Consider the following 19416-nt stretch of genomic DNA (forward strand, 5'->3'; position numbering starts at 1 on the left):
ATTAATTACCAAAATAATAGAGAAAGTCAACACCACATTGCAAATAAACATTCATTCCAAATAAAGAAGCAGGGCGCGTCCGAGGGTGAGTATATACCTAATAAGAATCTAATCACCCTCGGACGCGCAATGCTTATTTCCAACAGCCTTCCTTCCTAAGAATCATCCCTTCCGTGGTGTAGAGAGACGTTGTGTTACACTCCAAGGTGTTCCCCAGGTTGCCTTTCCTGAGCTTCGATCTACCGGCTCTCGTTTAGTAGTTGTTGGAAACTACGCTGCATTAGGCCTTCAAATTGGGTATGGGGTGTAGAGAGATGGTGTGTTCCACTCCAAGGTGTTCCCCAGGTTGCCTTTCCTGAGCTTCGATCTTCCGGCTCTCGTTTAGTAGTTCTTGGAAACTACACTGCATTAGGCCTTCAAATTGGGTATGGGGTGTAGAGAGAGGGTGTGTTACACTCCAAGGTGTTCCCCAGGTTGCCTTTCCTGAGCTTCGATATTCCGGCTCTCGTTTAGTAGTTGTCGGAAACTACGCTGCATTAGGCCTACAAATTGGGTATGGGGTGTAGAGAGAGGGTGTGTTACACTCCAAGGTGTTCCCCAGGTTGCCTTTCCTGAGCTTCGATCTTCCGGCTCTCGTTTAGTAGTTGTTGGAAACTACGCTGCATTAGGCCTTCAAATTGGGTATGGGGTGTAGCGAGAGGGTGTGTTACACTCCAAGGTGTTCCCCAGGTTGCCTTTCCTGAGCTTCGATCTTCCGGCTCTCGTTTAGTAGTTCTTGGAAACTACACTGCATTAGACCTTCAAATTGGGTATGGGGTGTAGCGAGAGGGTGTGTTACACTCTAAGGTGTTCCCCAGGTTTCCTTGCCATTGCTTCGGTCTTCCGACTCTCGTTTAGTAGTTGTAGAAAAGTACACTGCATTAGGCCATACAAAATGGGTATGGGGTGGAGAGAGATGGTGTGTTACACTCCAAGGTGTTCCCCAGGTTGCCTTTCCTGAGCTTCTATCTTCAGGCTCTCATTAAATTGTGGTTAAATGGAACAACTGCATTTGGCGTACTAGTTGGTTTGGGGCCTACTATCGGTGTCTGCCACTCCTTGCTGTTCTCCTCCACTGAACAAAGCTGTGCCGCCTGTTTACTACGGTTGCCAATTTTGAACTGCATTTCGACTACTTACTGATTTGGCCCTACTCTCTGTGTCAGCCTCTCATTCCAGTTGTCCTCCACTGCAATGCCCCCTGGTTATTCCTGTGTTACCAATTTTGAACTGCATTTAGCCCACTTTCTTCTTTGGGCCTATATCTGTGTTTCCACTTCATCGTGCCCATTGCCCAGCCAGTGATAGATGAGTCTGCTGGTACATTGACCCATAACGCAACATTCCCCGTGCACGCTACACAACAACATTGTGACCCTGCTGAAAGTCAGGTTGCTCTTCCCGCATACCATACCACCTTACACGGGGACAAAGAGGAAGGTGCAGATGAAAGTGCAGGTTCCTTCATCAGGTGGGGGGAGGAATACTAGTTGGCGACGTCACTGGCACAGGGCCTCTCATAGTACGCAAAAGTGTTGCTGCCGGTGGGAGGCGCCCCCGCCGTGCAAACACACCGCTGTACTTTGAGGGGCCCTGTGCCAGTGCCAATGCCAACGAGTGGGCCCCCCCTGCTTGCTCAGGTTCACAGCACTTGCAAAGTTGAAATACTTACCTCTCCCTGCTCCACTGCCGTGACGTGGTCCAGATTTCCTGGGCCCACTAATTACTTGAACCAGCCCTACCCCCCACAACTTTAGCCAAATGACCCCCAATTTCAAATGCCTTCCAATTATTATAAGGTAAATTACGCTTGACAAGCTTCATTAAGAAGAATGGATGGTTTTGACATTAAAATGGGCACTCTAGGTGTTTTCCTGGCCCCCACTCACTGCCGACTATGCTGCCCCATTGACTTGCATTGGGTTTCGTGTTTCGGTCGATCCCGACTTTACGTCATAATCGGCCGATTTCACTCGACCCGACTTTGGACATAGTCGGGTTTCGCAAAACCCGGCTCGACTCTAAAAAGGTCAAGGTCGCTCAACTCTATCCGCCACCACTTTGTAGTGCTCTCCGTGAGGACAGTGTAACAGAGGTGACAGGTTCCTAATAAGCATTGCTTAAGATGCTATACAATGAAGTCATACACAACATCTTGATGCTAGAAGGAAAAGCTAAGTTTATGATGTCCCATTTGTAATTCCTAAAAATTAGTGAAGAGCGAGTGTGTTCGTTACTCAAGTTTTCCGAGCATGCTCGGGTGTTCTCCGAGTATCTTGGGCGTGCTCGTAGATGATGTTTTCCCTGCAGCTGCATGATTTGCGGCTGCTAGACAGCCTGAATACATCTGGGGATTCCCTAACAAACAGGCAATACCTGTATGTGTTCAGGTTGTCTAAAAGCCGCAAATCCTGCAGCTGCGGGAACACAAACGTGTACGAGCACGCCCAAGATACTGGGAGAACACTCGAGCACGCTCGGAAAACCCGTGTAACGAGCACACTCGCTCATCACTACTAAAAATAGCTAAAATCCTGACAATTGCTTCTCAACAGTTCCAATTCTCTCACATAAAGGCCAGAGACTGCACAATATTTAGAGGCTGATGACTTGAGCCTGATTGTTGGTCATGGTCAAAGATGAGACACTACACATTTTCCCTTATTTTTTCTTCCCTCCAGTGGAAAAATCTGTCAGTTTCCAGTCTGTAGTTTCAATGTAGAGAAATAAAACTGTAACAAATAACCCAATTTATTCTGCGAATAAAACATTGTGTTGCACTGACTGCAGTGTATTAATTTAGAATTGCGAGAAAAAGCCTGAAAGGATAGAAGTCGTGTTATTGTATGTTTGGTGGACAGAATGCTGGAACATTGCATTTGTAGAGAAACATTGTTATCTAAAGGTCAGTGCCACTCCACAAGAATTGCGTTAGTTCTACAATTTGCCTGAAAACGAGGAGTCATTTTTTTTTTCTATTTTATAGAAAAGCTTTTGAAGCCAAACCATTTTAAAAAGCATTTTCTTCTAAAAGAAACACTCCTCACCTGGGTGGCTCTCTTCTTTGAGCCAACTCTCCCACGACTCTGCTGGGGTTAATGAGACTTTGTCAATCTCACACAGATAGCGATCGGGTGTAGGGGAACCAGGAATGCTTGCAAGAGGGAACAGGTTTTCGCCAAATACTCCAATCCCCAAAGAATCTGGGCTGTCATGGCCTTCCTTTTTAATAAAATAAATTCATGAGTTTTGCAGACAGCTTAATGAAGTCATTAGTAATACAAAATTAGATGTTCAAATCTTTTTTGCCATATCACACACTAAAGACAAGTATGTTAAAACGATTTTTAAGGTTTTTTTTTAATGAATGAAAGATAGATTAATATGCAAGCAGTCTAAACCACAATCAGTCTTAAATAATGAGCGGACCATCGGAAGCACAATATGACAAGACGATTTGGTCCAAAACTTGGAATGAAAATAATGTAAACAATAAGTGTAATGATAACTCATGCATCTGCCCCAGGTTGGGTTTTACCCTCTCAGCTTTTCTGGTTGTCCAGGTCAAAACGCAAGACATTGTAATGCTTCCTATGTACTGTAAATGTGTGATAGTTTTACTTTATGTGGGGATCTGTGTGTCTTTGTCAATTTGTACTCTTTACATTCGTATGTAGAGTTAAGGCGCATCCAACATGTGGAACATCTTGCTGTCGGCTCCAAATAAAAACAATATGTTCTTTCGGTCAAAAAATACATACGATCAGGCGTCACCTTGTTCCACAAACATTAAAGGACCCCATGTTCGCTAGACTAATGTTGGTTGATCCCACTGATATCGTTGGGATGAGACTACAGTCTAGTGTGGATAGGGGTCTCTTGACTCTTGGGAGACTAAAGGACTCGACATGTCCGATTTCCGATGGGCTATCCTTTTGATCAGAGGAGTCCACCAGGAGCTCTCTCATAGAGAACACGTGAGCACTCGGCCGAGTCAAACTTTCCTGTGTATGGGTGACTCAGGAAAGGTAGTTGTCGACTGAGCAGCTACTTTTTTTGTACAGAAAAGGCTGTACACAATTCAGCATGATAGGGCATTATCCAGACAAAAATGTGGTAAGTAAAGTGGTCTGACACACCTGATGCAGTTGTGTGAGACACAACATTAATGGAGTTTCAGGATATGATATCCTGCTACTACAGTTCCCCAGGCTGGAGGATCCAAAGTAATATTGAGGTAACAGGAGATGCGGGTATCCTGCACTGCTAGTTGAAGAATCAAGAAAATTCAATACACGACATGCGAGGAAAAGTGCGGATTAATCTCTACGTGTTTTGAAATACTCTGACTTCTTCATCAGGAGGACCGCAAAGATACTTTGTTCTTTACCTGATGAAGTCAGAGTACTTTGAGACGCGTAGAGATTAAACCGCACTTTTCCTCACATGCCTTGTATTGGATTTTCTTGATTCTATAACCAGCAGCACAGGATACCTGCATCTCCTATTACTTCAGTTTTAGTACTACTTGATCTCATGTTGGTTGATCCTAGCAGCTGGGCCACAATTCTGAAATCTTCATTCCACAATCCATAGCAAAACATTGCTTGTGCTAATAAATTAATAGTCTATTAATCTCTCATCCCGAACTCTGTCCAAAAAAAGATGAATTGTGCTGTTGGAGGTTGGATAATTTCAACTTCTTGGGACATATCCATTTACAAAGAGATGAAAGAAATTAACAGCATCACAATGACATGAGAAGAGGTTGATATGGAATAGAATGATGTTATTTCATGAAGATATGAAGCTCTGTATCTGGCATACGTTTCTGAATCTCTCGATTAATTTAACTGGGTTGTATTATATAGGAGATCACTTGGATATGCTATTAACATGCTGATATGTTTGCATGTTGATGTGATCTGGTGGTATGTTGAAATGGGTTGTTTACTACTCGGACAACCCTTCTAAATCCCTACATTTCCAGATTGTAAAATAACACTTCTACTCACTCTTGGTGCAGACGCCGTTCCAGCGGTGTCAGTCCTGGCTCTAGCACTGGCTTCACTCTCTGATCCCATGGATAAATACCCAGAGGAAACTAGCGCTGATATTACTCTCTCACTTCCTCCGGATGTATGTGATAGGTGAAGGTGAGGAGACTGAAGAGAGGTCTGATTGGCCACGGGGATTGTGTGACATAACAATGTCATGTGATTCCTGGGAAAGCCAGTGCCAACAGATTTGGAACTACGCAGGCACCGAAGGTGGGTACAAGTGTTATTTTACCCCCTTAGTGACATGACCACATTTTTCAAATCTGACATCACTTTATGTGGCAATAACTCTGGAATGTTTCAACATATCCCAGTGATTTTGAAATCAGCAATTTTCAAACTTTGAATGATTATCCCTCTATTCCAGGTGGTCACACCACACAAAACAGTTAATAAATAACATTTCCCTCATATCTGCTTTACATCAGCACTATCTTTAAAATGTTCTTTTATTTTGATAGGATGTTAGAAGCTTTAAAATTGTATTAGCAAGTTTTCATTTTTTTCAAGGAAATTTACAAAACATATATTTTTAGGGACCTATTGAGTGCTGAAGTGACTTTGGGGGACCTATATACTGTATATTGGTAAAACAAAAAAAGTGATACCAATAAAAACAGCGCCCCTCAACGTATTCAAAACTGCTTTCAGGTAGATATTAACCTTGAATGTGCTTTTCAGGAATTAAAGGGAACCTGTCAACCCCAAAATCGAAGGTGAGCTAAGCCCACCAGCATCAAGGGCTTATCTACAGCATTCTGAAATGCCGTAGATAAGCCCCCAATGTAACCTAAAAGATGAGAAAAAGAGGTTAGATTAAACCCACCCAGGGGCGGTCCCGCTGCACCGATGGGTGTCGCGGTCCAGTCCAGGGCCTCCCATCTTCTTACGATGACGTCCTCTCCTTGTCTTCATTCTGTGGCTCCAAAGTACTCCAAAGTTTGCAGAGCAAAGTACTGCAGTGTGTAGGTGCCGTGAAAGGTCAGAAAGGCCAGTGCCTGCACACTGCAGTACTTTGCTCTGCCCTCAACAGGGCAGATAAAGTACGCCTGCGCCGGAGCCGCAGCAGGAAGACAAGAAGAGGACGTCATCCTATGAAGATAGGAGGTCCCGGACCGCGACGCCCATCGGATCGGACCCCCCGCCCAGGTGAGTATAATCTAATCTTTTTTTTCATCTTTCAGGATACATCGGGGGGCTTATCTACAGCATTATAGAATGCTGTAGAGAAGCCCCTGATGCTGGTGGGCCTAGCTCACTTTCGATTTTGGGGGTGACAGGTTCCCTTTAATGCAAAGTGACATGACAGGAATGAAAAATGTTTTTTTACCATCTAAGTGTTTCTAGCTTCTGAACAGTTCACTATAGCCTTGGCCCTGAATTGCCATGGCAACTATCAAGACCACACGATGCTGATGGGGTTAAAGAGGGAGTAGCCACACTCTATTAACCATCTAGATGCCGCAGTCACCATTGACAACAGCATCTAAAGGGTTAAATGGCCATGGTTGGTGCCAACACTGATCATGGCTGATGCAGAAGGGTGTCAGCCATAGTGTACAGAAAATAGCTGCTGCATTTTCACCTATCGGGGGATGACGTTTACTTATATCTCAGGTCAGTTTTAAATTATTTTCGGTGATTTCTAAGGGGCTACAAAGGAGAAACAGGGATTCCGAAAAGGTTGTCCGAGTAGTGGACAACCCCTTTAAGTACAAGTTATTAATATTTCAATATCAGAACAAAGTAGGAATAGTGCATCAAAAATTTGATATAAGATTCCAACATTAGTATAATTCCACGTTTCATATGCCAGTTTTGTGCTCTTATGTACACCCTACCACCATTTTAATTCTTTTATACCTTCAAAACAAAACTTACAGCTGTGTCCATCTAATGCAATGTGATCTCATTGGTCTCTCTGGCATTATATTAACCTTTAAAAACACTAATGTTAACATACTGATAATCAAAACTTAACAAACTGGTAATGTTTTCTCAATGACAATGACTTGACTTTAAGGACACATTCAGATGACTATGGCCTCAAAAAATTGATCCATTAAAAACAGATGGAGTCTGGTGGTGCCATCTGTTTTTTAATGGAGCCTCATAATTTGAATGGATGATTCTGATTCCCCCAAAAAAGGATAAGAATAAAACATGTACTGAGTTTAAAGTGATTGTCCGGTCAGAGGATTTGATAGATCAGCAATATCAGATCAGTGGGGGTTATTTGCTCCTATACATAAGTCATCGATATCATCTGACCGGACACCTACTTTAAAGAAACGGTCACAAAAATCCATTTTTTTTACTAGAGAGTGCATGAACAAGAAATATTGTCACTTAAATGTTTTCCAAAAAGAGTAACTACCATAATCATTGATTACTTATCCACTCAATAGGTGATAGATGTTAGGTTATGTTCTCGTCACATTTCTCTAAGGTGCTCTCCGTTGGGATAGTATGCATTAGTAAGTGTATTGGAAAGCATCAGAAGAATATGGGTGGGTTCCTCTAAAACAGCGTTCATGAGAGCATTCTGTTGGAGGTATCGATTGAAGAATATTATTTACGTACCTCTCCAACATATAGTCTATAGGTGTGACAAGACCAGGCGCCTAGGCTGGTGGAGGTCCAATGTATGACTACAACTCAGAGAAGGCTAAATGCAGGACCAATAGTCAACACTACTAATTTAGCAATGGGTAGGTCCCAGCAGTCAGACTTCTGCAAGCCTTCATTTGATACCTGTTCTTGATTTGCATACCCTTTGGAAGCATTCTCTGAAAGACTGGAGGAAACCACATTTTTACAGGTATCAGAAAATCCCTGATTTTTTTCAGTCCTTCCCGATCATGAAGATAAACACTCTGAGTCATTAAATCTGTATATTTGTCAAAAAGCTGTTACTAGGAATAGAAAATAAACAACAAAATATCCTCTGGATTGGACATCTAAGATGTTGAGCTAGATTTAATGTTGGGTATAATTTTGAGAGGTTACAGAAGGCAATCACTTTTGCACCCTGTCTACAAATATTAGCCAGTTAAATAGGACCTGTCACCAGGTCAAAAGTGGCCAGTTTTGCTTTTACATTATTCAAACTGCTCCCATGTATAGCCATTTTTTTTAAAGCTGCCAAACATTTACAGAAACAGAAATAGAACTTTTATTTATTGATCATTTGTATGATCTTTATCAATGGCGCATCGCTCACTGGACTGTTTGAGAATGCGTCTTTAGGTTACTCTGAATAATTACCCTATGAACACAGATGTCTTGGTAAATACCATAAAAATTAGTACAAAATATAAAGGCCCATAATTCTGGCACCATGTTGAGGATTAAATGAAAAAATAAGCAAAAAACAGAATGCCCAGAGGAGCTGTTGGAATAAAATAAGAGAAAAAACTGATCAATTTTGACCTGGTGATCAACACAAGTTTGGAAATCTAGAACAACTAGAGTTGTTGTTTTTTTGTTTTGTTTTTTTTTTCTCCCTAGAAGACATCATGCAGTGGCGATTGAAAGTTTATGAACCCTTCAGAATTTTCCATATTTCTTTATAAAATTTACCTAAATCTACATCAAATGTTCACACAAATTCTAGAAGTAGAAAAAGAAAACCATATCAAACAAATGATTAAAAGATACTAGGATTTGTCACTTTTATTATGAGAAAAATGATCCAATATCACATGTCTGTGAGAGTCAAAAGTATGTGAACCTTTGGCTTCAGTATATGGTAAGGTCCTATTGTGCAACAACAATTGCATCTAAACATTTCAGGTAATTGTTGACTAGTCATGCACATCGACTTGGAGGAATTTTGCCTATTGCTCCCTAAAAAACAGCTTCAACTCTGATACATTGGTCAGTTTCCCCCCCATGAACTGCTCATTTCAGGTCCTTTCACAACATTTCGAAAGACTTAAGGTCAAGACTTTGACTTGGTAATTCCAAAACGTTACCTTTATTCTCTTTTAACCATTTATTTATTGAGCGACTTGGGTCATTGTTTTGCTGCAATCTCTTGAGATTCTTCTCATGGACAATATCCTGACATTTTTCTTCAAAACTTGCTGATAAAATTCAGAATTTATTGTCCCATCAACGATGGCAGCCGTCCTGGTCCAGAAACTGGAAACAGGTCCAAACCATGATACTACCACCACTGTGTTTCACAGATGGGTGAAGAGTTTTTATGCTATAATGGAATGTCTTTCTTTCTCCAAACAAACCTTTCATGTTGGTATTATTTATCTACAAAACATTGCTAAAGATCATCTGGACAAGCCAAAAAACTGCAGATGAACAGCAATGTTTGTTTTGGAGAGCAATTCCTTTTTTTGCAATTCTGCCATGCACACCATTGTTGTTCAGTATTTCCTGATGATGGGCTTGGGATTCTTTGCGACATTGCAGAACATAATATGCTTTGCATCTCAAGTAAACTTTGTAGGTCGACCACTCCTGGAGAGAGTGATAAAAGTCTTGAAGTTCCTTCATTTGTACACAATATGCCTGAATGTGGATTGATGCAGTCCAAACTCTTTAGAGATGGTTTTAAAAAAAAATTTCCAGCCAGATGTGCATCACAAACTCGAAGGTCCTCAGAATTCTCCTTTGTTTAAGCTTTGAAACCCTTCCACCAATGTGTGGTCAAGACCAGGATTTCATAGATTCTTGTTTCTCAAATAATACAGTTTGCCCAATCACAACTAATTGTCATAACATTGATTGAAAACAACAGAACCAAATGTCACCTTATACTTATCTGTTAATCCTAGAGGTTCACATGCAAACATGTGTTACTGAAGCTTTTTCCTCAATAAAAAAATGACAAAGTTTTAACATTGGTGATTAGTTTACTTGATTTGATCCTATTTGCATCAAACAAATTATATGCTGGTCTTCAGACAATACGTGACTGAAGCCTGGATCCCAACACCAATTATTTGTGTTTAGGGTTATTGGGTTGTGAAAAGCAGAAAATTCAAGCATTTTGCAAGAATAAATTTTGGGCTGTTAACATGAAGAATGAAAAATATCCTTGTATAATGGTATTTGGCCTTAAAATATTGCTATATGAACAGTGGATGAATATTCTGTATGATCCACTTCTCTCCTGTCCTGTATCTTTCGAAGAAGAAATGAAGGAATAGCCTGTTCTATAGAAACATCTACCACTGGAGTGTGTTGACAGGATTTAATCATTACATTGTGAATCGACCATGCATGTTCCATTTTCAGGGGTACGTTCCTCTGGTTGTTTCTGAACTAGAAACTTATTTTTAAAAAAGTTATTGGACTTTTAATGAACAGTGAGGTTGACTTTATGACTTTACCAAAATGATTTTTTAGAGTTTAATGTGGATTTCATCTTTTCTATTTAACTAAAAACACCTTGATATGTTTGGGAGAACCTTTTAGTTTTCATAATTTTTAGTTTTCTTCATTTTGTCCCATTGTTTTAAGTAAAAGAGGAACTATTAGCTATTTTGATATTTCTGTTAAACTCGTACAAGAAAGTCCCAGGATTGCAAGTTAGATAGGAACAATGGGTTTGTTCGTGACCCAAATTTGTGAGCAAGTTGGAACAGGGCTTGTAAAAAAACAAACTAATACCTCATTGCTGATCTCTCAGGCCACTCTGATGCTTGTTTCACGCTTGATTCTTCTTTATGTCGTAGTGCACAGCATGCCTAGCATCTTCACTATAGGCTAGGACCTCCGGTCGCGTCCATGACCCAGAAGTTACTGCACAAAAAAAGATTGTGACATTACAATCTTATGATGTGCCGTGACTTCCAGGGCATGGGCGTGACCAAAAGTCCTGGCCTATAGTGAAGGAGCCAGGAATGTGGCGCATGACTCCAGAAAAAAAATGACCAGACAGCGGGCAGAAGGATGGCTGGAACGGTGAGTATTTAATTTTTTTAACCAATACTCATCTCATCTTTTACCTCTACCGCCAACTCGATGCCTCACATCATAAGTCACATCTTCTGGCTCTTCATTATAGGCCAGGACTAACGTCTGGGTCCAGATCTCAGAAGTAACTTGGCGTAATAAAGTCACAGCACATGTCTTAACATCATGACGTCACACCCTTGCAACAAGAGTGACCCTGGAAGTCTTTGCTTATGGGGAAGAGCCTGGAGATACGGAGCGCAATGGCAGAAAGAAGAGGACCAAAAAGCGGGCGGTAAGCAGTGGGAGGCTGGACAGGTGAGCACTGAGCGGTAGGGTGAATATTAGTTTTTTTAACATCCATTATTTATTTCTATGAGTTGTATGTACATTGAATGTTTGTAAGTTGAGGAGTCCCTGTATTGCCCATGAAGTAACAATTCTTGAGCAACTTTGTCCAGAACACTTTATTATAATGTTCCTCTGTTATTCAAAGAAATTTATGACTAAATTGATAACTGGGTGTTACCATTCCCCTGGTCAAATTATAATGCTGAAGGTGCTAAAGAATTGTTATATTATGGTGAATATAATTATTTACTAAGCCAGATATGTCAGGAAAGTTGGCAGGTGCTCTTTAATACATAATTGAAAGAAGTGTTAAGTGCATCTTGTGAAGCAAGAGTGTGTGATCCAATCTCGAGACCAAGTTTCAAAATATACTGTGGTGATGGTGAAAATGTAGCTACAGCTGTTAGAAATCTGTGTGTTCTTAAAAGTAAGCTGCATTTTCACCGCAGTGATAAGTCACATATCAAATCGGCAAATATCAAAAGTTCTAGAAACCATCTTGACAGCCTGGACTTACACTATGGTAAATACAATGTGTTCGCTTAGCGGACAAATATCTAGTTTATCGGGACAAACATCGGGGATTGTCTGACTGTAGGAGAAGAAGGACTAAGCAATTTAAGCAGTTTATGGTTTAGACTTTAAGCAGCTTAAGTCTTGGAGAATGTATGGAACATGCAAAGTCACATGTGGCTACCAGAGGGTTAGTGATAGGAAGCCTGCCATCACCATCGATATATAACTTTTTGAGGTTTCTCGTTTGTTTTTTTCATACTGTAATTATATTTAGACTTGATTTAATTTAAATTTAATTTAAATTGTTTTCCCGAATACAATATATTGGGGACCTGTCACTTTTCTGTTTGTCAGATGTATTTTTTAAGAGATTTTGTGATTTAAACTATTACAAATATAAATGATAAACCTTTACGTTTTTCTATGAGGTAAGAGACCTAGTCAGCAGCTTCCACACCCTCTTAACATACCCAGGAGTCACTTAAAATTAGATGTTATGAAAGAAAAAAACATCTCACAGACAAAATCCAAGATAAAAAACAAACACATTGCTCTTACACATTGCACATATACCAGATTGTGCTCAGGCTCATTTCTTTGGTTTTGTTGTAGTTTGTTGCACTTTGTACAAATAGCAGCGTAGCTTCTTATGGGCAGGTGTCTGAACAGTCAGGCCCCTATCCTGCTCTGCACTTATTCAAACTGAGTTTGGCTGATACAAGGTAAGAAAATACCAGAGACAGGATAGGACTGCCCCGATTTGGTATACCTTGTCGTGGTAGGATAGCTTTTATGTTTTCTTTATGAAAATCATGTTAACTAAGTACCCTATGTTATATACATGAACTATGGCTATTTGCTTATTTAGTTACTATTGTGTTGTCCCATCAGTACAAATTTGGGCATATAGCTGTCACTCAGTTCTTCAGGATTCAGAACTGCTTAGAAGCAGAAGACCTCAATCTTGAGCACTCTGCCTGTCCATTTATTTCATGAACGTCTGAAAGACTGTCATGTACTACTACATTTCTGCTGCAGTAGCTCTAAACTTTAATTTCTATGTCAGACAAATTGTGTCTGTGTTGTACGGAGATAGACCAGCTACCACTGAAGACAGCAATGCTGCTGTGGTAATGATTGTGAATAATATATTGTTCCTGATATGTTTCCTTGTGGTGACAATTGTTAATTGCCTTGGAGGTTGCAGTACTAGCTCACGGTCACAAGATGTCACAGTCTAGAATGCAGGTGAAAGGTTAAGTCTGCAAGCAACACAGCAGGCACAGAAACAGTATGAGAGTTAAGTCAAGCCCATTATGGGGGGAAGGGAGGGAGTTGGGAATCTTTGGTTAGTGTGAGGAATGGAAGTAGTGTTCAGTTAGAGAAAGTGTGGTGAAGTGACAGCAGTCGCAAGTGATAGGCAAATCGGGACAACGTGGGCCTAATAATCTGGGCAGTGATTTGCCAAAGAACCCTTCCGTGTGAATCTATCTACCAGCCTGGGAACCTTGAGAACCTTGAAATGGATGTCAAAGCACTTGAGCGCACTCAATCTGTGAAATTACAGGGAAATATGGATTCAAACTCTAAGAGGCAGGAGGTGATGCAATCTCGGTGCACTGCTAGTGGTGGAGAAAAATTCGTAGTGCTGTAGAAGTTGGCAAGAGGGATACTTTACCCATAATGAAAACCAGGGCTGAAGTTGTTTCTGGTACCTGTGGAAAAGATGACAGCCCGTTGGGCCTTATCCTTTAAGCTTGTTTGTAAAGACTGCCAGTTGTGAAGTAAAAGTTTGATAGTTTTTACGAATACCATGTCCCCTGCATTGATTTCTGCCAAGGTTCCAGAAAAGGGAGACCCGAAGCCAATGGAGGTCTGTGGGCCAGATGTCATGAGTATGTCATGGCAACCTGGAAGATCTGGGGGTAGAAGATCACTGCGTATTGTGAATCGCAGATCTTCCATTTAGAGTATTTGGATCCCATATTAAATGAATTTGGTTTCCTTTGGTGCTAAAGAGGTTGACAACCCTTTCTATGCTGGTCAGAAACATGCAGCTCCATTTTAGCTTCTTCTGATTTGGTTGTTAACTCTTCCTACAAAACCTGGCTAGACCCTCTGTGTCCTGCCAGTGAAATCTCTCCTTCCTTGCTCTTAGGAGATGCTGTGCTGAATAGGAGTTCATTGTTGCTATTGGAGATTTGTCTTACTGTGCTGTGTGCTAAAGCACAATAGTTGAAGTTTGGAGTTGTGGTGTTCTGTAATTTGTTGTTGTGCGTGGGTGTTTATCTCCTAGTCCCTGTTTCCATTTAGTTTATTCTTCCCAGTCCTTATGATCTTCTCTGTTGTTGGTTAGTGCTTTTGTATAATAGAGGTTTTCTGTTACATCTGTTTTGTCTTTGTGTCAGGATTACCTTTCATTTCTGTCCCATGCCTCATGGGGTGGGGGGAAGAGATAGATTAGGGTTTTTACATGAGCATAGTAAGGTCGTAGACTCGGGCCTCTCTACCTTTAAGAGTACTCCTGGGACAGGGATAGTTAGGGTCCCGGCTCCAGGGACAGTTTGATGCCCCTTTTCCTTACTGAAGTCCATCACAGTGTGACACCAGAAGTAAGTGTGATGCACACCACACGCAGCATGACTACCTCGCTCGGGCATCTTACAGTGTCACCAACTAACAGAGAAAAAGAAAGGACGATTCCAGCTTTTTGTTTGATCAAATATTTTTCCATGTTTATTCATTATTTTAAGAAATCCATGTGTATACAAGCAAAGAACAGGAACACAATATAGTGACACGTTTCAAATGCAAACAGCAGTCTTCCTCAGGGCATTTTCAGGCCTCATCTTCAGCCATGAGGAAGAAGGCTGTTTGCATTTGAAATGTGTTGCCATATTGTGTTCCTGTCCCTTGCTTGTATCCACATGGATTTCTTAAATTTTCTTGAATAAACTTGGAAAAATATTTCATCAAGCAAAAAACTGGAATCACCCTTTCTTTTTCTCCATTGAACATTTCATCTGTCAGAGCACTACTCCTTGCCTCTTGGACATATTGGAGTGAGCTGGCTTTCCATTTTTCTATATTTTTGTCACCAATTAACAACCAACTGTAGTATAGTGACCTATGTTATAGGTAGGGGGCACTGTATGATCTTCCCAGAGTGCGCATGGAGGCGTATTGAGGCCATAGGAATGGATGGCAATCACAGATGTAACTGTGGTGATAAGTCACTCTGCACTGTCAGCCTGAAGTAAGGATGTTCTGGAACCTGTAGTCCTACAAGTGAAGTGTGCTGTTTAGCTAGGGAGGCTGGCAGGCTAGTTCTGAGAGATGGGAGGGTCAGACTAGCCACACACACACTCCCACCTAGGGGAGTGGTTACAAGCATATAATGTGACTGAGGTTTGGTCACATGGGCTCTGAGTGTGGACCTGAATGGTCTGTGCTGGAAGGTCCTGGAGAGCCCATGTGTTGGGAGTGTCGTCTCTCTGAAGAGCACATGGCAGGGGCTCTGGACCTCGCACAGACCAGACTGTGGAACGGATGGAGATCCGTGTTGCACTGACTGGGGTCAGAGTGAGAATGTCGGAAGGATGCCTTTAAGGAAGAGAGGTATCCGAGAACCTGTGCAGCTGTGAAGCGACGACAGGTAACGGATGGAGATCCGTGTTGTACTGACCGGGGTCAGAATGAAAGGAAGAGTGAAAGAAAAAGAGAGACATTGTGTCTGGGGCACCTCTGAGGCCAAGAGGTGTCCAGGAACCCATGTAGGTTGCCAACTGGTAACGGTCTGAAAACCGTGTATTATGCTGATTGGGATCAGGGAGGTACTGTGATAAAGCTGAATATGTACAGACGATGTTCATGCTGTTGTCAAGTTCCTGAAGATGTGGTTTATGTGGATGTGAACTAACACTGGCAGGAGTCAGTGTGTAGAGCCGAAGCTCCTGAGGTAATCCCTGGTATGGGATAAAAACCTGTAATATACGGCAGAGACGTATCTGCCATTGGAACAGACTGTCGGGGTTTAATATGTTCCGTTGATGCATGTAATGTAATGGAGAGAAAAGACGTGACTACCGAATGTTTTGTAAAGCCACACGTGTTAAAGTAACAGACTGTGTGTAACCTGGCTTACGGTGCGGTTTATGATGCTTTATTAAACCAGAACAGACTTAATTTGTGTGAGAAATCGTGCCTGTATGCGTTATTCCCGTGCAAAGCAAGTGTCCCCCAAGACCCGAAGTAAGGGAAATGCTACACAACAAAAATAGCTAAAAAACAGGACCCACTGCTTCTGAACCATTACAATTATGCTCCTACTGTGAATCAATTGTAAAAAGGTTTCTGTAGGTTAAGGGTAACGCCAGACGGAGCAGCGTCACAGTTTTGCAGGTGAAACATCTATTCACTTGCAAAATCAAGTAATTAACTAGAAATTTGAAAACCTCTGTGGTTTTAAGTGGATTTTCAGTTTTACCAAGACAAATTAGTCTGGCCTTACCCTTAAGGTACCGTCACACAGTGGCATTTTGATCACTACGACGGCACGATCCGTGACGCTCCAGCATTGTAACAATATCGCTCCAGCGTCGTAGACTGCTGTCACACTTTGCAATGTACGACGCTGGAGCGATAATTTCATGACGTATGTGCGATGTAGAAGCCGTTGGTTACTATGCGCACATCGTATACAATATCGTGCACACCTTTGTTACACCATGCGATCATGCCGCCACAGCGGGACACTAGACGACGAAAGAAAGTTTCAAACGATCTGCTACGACGTACGATTCTCAGCGGGGTCCCTGATCGCAGGAGCGTGTCAGACACAGCGAGATCGCTGGAACGTCACGGATATATCGCTGGAACGTCACAAATCGTGCCGTCGTAGCGATCAAAATGCCACTGTGTGACGGTACCCTTATTCTTCTTTGCTGAAAAAATAGAGAAGATGTTAAATAGAAGCCATTGAAGTATGCTGGAGGTTTAATCACTCAACTTAATAATAACTACTCCTTAGTTGACTATGCAAAGGTAATTAGTAGAGAAGAGCATCTTGCTTCAAGGCAAATGGAATTTACTTTGAATATCATGACAGCCTCCTTATTGCTAGATTTCAAAGGGCCAGGAAGGGGTTGAAAAAAGAAAAAAAGTACTCAATCGATTTGTCTCCTTTGGTCAACGTTGCAGTCGTCACTGGGCCATAATTGGCGTTTTCTGCCATCTTTAGGCCACATTCACAGGTTCAGTTTTTGTCAGTATTTGCTATGCAAAATCAGGAGTAGAACAATCAGAGGAAAAGTACACAAGAAACAAGTCACCACTTTTGATTTTGGATTACAAATGCTGATGTAAAATACTGACCAAAGTACTGAACTTGTGAACATGGCCTAACTTGCATTCACTAGGCCATAACACCATAACTTTAGTCAGCACAGGAGACACCGAAGATACTGGGCTCTGGAACATGCCAAAGATGCCTGATGAGTCAAAAACATCAAAGTTGGCCAAGTGAAGACAATAGTTTTGGAGCAGAGATGTCTATTGGTGAGGGTTGCGAGAAAATAATGTTTTCAATTTTTACATACAGTGGGGCAAAAAAGTATTTAGTCAGTCAGCAATAGTGCAAGTTCCACCACTTAAAAAGATGAGAGGCGTCTGTAATTTACATCATAGGTAGACCTCAACTATGGGAGACAAACTGAGAAAAAAAAATCCAGAAAATCACATTGTCTAATTTTTTAACATTTTATTTGCATATTATGGTGGAAAATAAGTATTTGGTCAGAAACAAAATTTCATCTCAATACTTTGTAATATATCCTTTGTTGGCAATGACAGAGGTCAAATGTTTTCTGTAAGTCTTCACAAGGTTGCCACACACTGTTGTTGGTATGTTGGCCTATTCCTCCATGCAGATCTCCTCTACAGCAGTGATGTTTTTGGCTTTTCGCTTGGCAACACGGACTTTCAACTCCCTCCAAAGGTTTTCTATAGGGTTGAGATCTGGAGACTGGCTAGGCCACTCCAGGACCTTGAAATGCTTCTTATGAAGCCACTCCTTTGTTGTCCAGGCGGTGTGCTTTGGATCATTGTCATGTTGAAAGACCCAGCCACGTTTCATCTTCAATGCCCTTGCTGATGGAAGGAGGTTTGCACTCAAAATCTCACGATACATGGCCCCATTCATTCTTTTATGTACCCGGATCAGTCGTCCTGGCCCCTTTGAGAGAAACAGCCCCAAAGCATGATGTTTACACCACCATGCTTTACAGTAGGTATGGTGTTTGATGGATGCAACTAAGTATTCTTTTTCCTCCAAACACGACAAGTTGTGTTTCTGCCAAACAGTTCCAGTTTGGTTTCATCAGACCATAGGACATTCTCCCAAAACTCCTCTGGATCATCCAAATGCTCTCTAGCAAACTTCAGACGGGCCCGGACATGTACTGGCTTAAGCAGTGGGACACGTCTGGCACTGCAGGATCTGAGTCCATGGTGGCGTAGTGTGTTACTTATGGTAGGCCTTGTTACATTGGTCCCAGCTCTCTGCAGTTCATTCACTAGGTCCCCCCGCGTGGTTCTGGGATTTTTGTTCACCGTTCTTGTGATCATTCTGACACCACGGGGTGGGATTTTGCGTGGAGCCCCAGATCGAGGGAGATTATCAGTGGTCTTGTATGTCTTCCATTTTCTAATTATTGCTCCCACTGTTGATTTCTTCACTCCAAGCTGGTTGGCTATTGCAGATTCAGTCTTCCCAGCCTGGTGCAGGGCTACAATTTTGTTTCTCGTGTCCTTTGACAGCTCTTTGGTCTTCACCATAGTGGAGTTTGGAGTCAGACTGTTTGAGGGTGTGCACAGGTGTCTTTTTATACTGATAACAAGTTTAAACAGGTGCCATTACTACAAGTAATGAGTGGAGGAAAGAGGAGACTCTTAAAGAAGAAGTTACAGGTCTGTGAGAGCCAGAAATCTTGATTGTTTGTTTCTGACCAAATACTTATTTTCCACCATAATATGCAAATAAAATGTTAAAAAAACAGACAATGTGATTTTCTGGATTTTTTTTTCTCAGTTTGTCTCTCATAGTTGAGGTCTACCTATGATGTAAATTACAGACGCCTCTCATCTTTTTAAGTGGTGGAACTTGCACTATTGCTGACTGACTAAATACTTTTTTGCCCCACTGTACGTCTCTGTGCTATATACTACATGGCTGTGTTATATACTGCATGAGCTGTGCTGTATACTATGTGGGCTGTGCTATATACTATGTGGCTGTGCTATATACTACATGGCTATGTTATATACTACGTGGGCTGTGCTATATACTACGTGGGCTGTGCTATATGCTACATGGCTGTGCTATATACTTTGTGGGCTGTTTTATATGCTACGTGGGCTGTTATATACTACGTGGCTGTGTTATATGCTACGTGGCTGTGCTACATGCTACTTGGCTGTGCTATATTTCTCTGCTGTATCTGTGCATCATGAATCATGGCATGTGTTAAAGAGG

General features: G+C 41.6%; 1 protein-coding gene across 1 annotated transcript in view; it reads right to left on the minus strand.

Moving 5' to 3' along the window:
• Positions 1–19416, minus strand: part of CACNA1I (calcium voltage-gated channel subunit alpha1 I) — a 459676-nt gene that overhangs the window by 15422 nt on the left and 424838 nt on the right. Inside the window, exon 33 of the mRNA XM_069737599.1 lies at positions 3087–3261. Within this exon, the coding sequence (XP_069593700.1) occupies positions 3087–3261 (175 nt within the window). The remainder of the gene's footprint in view (positions 1–3086; positions 3262–19416) is intronic.

The sequence above is a fragment of the Ranitomeya imitator genome, chromosome 8 (assembly GCF_032444005.1).
Source record: "Ranitomeya imitator isolate aRanImi1 chromosome 8, aRanImi1.pri, whole genome shotgun sequence".
NCBI classification, from domain to species: domain Eukaryota; kingdom Metazoa; phylum Chordata; class Amphibia; order Anura; family Dendrobatidae; genus Ranitomeya; species Ranitomeya imitator.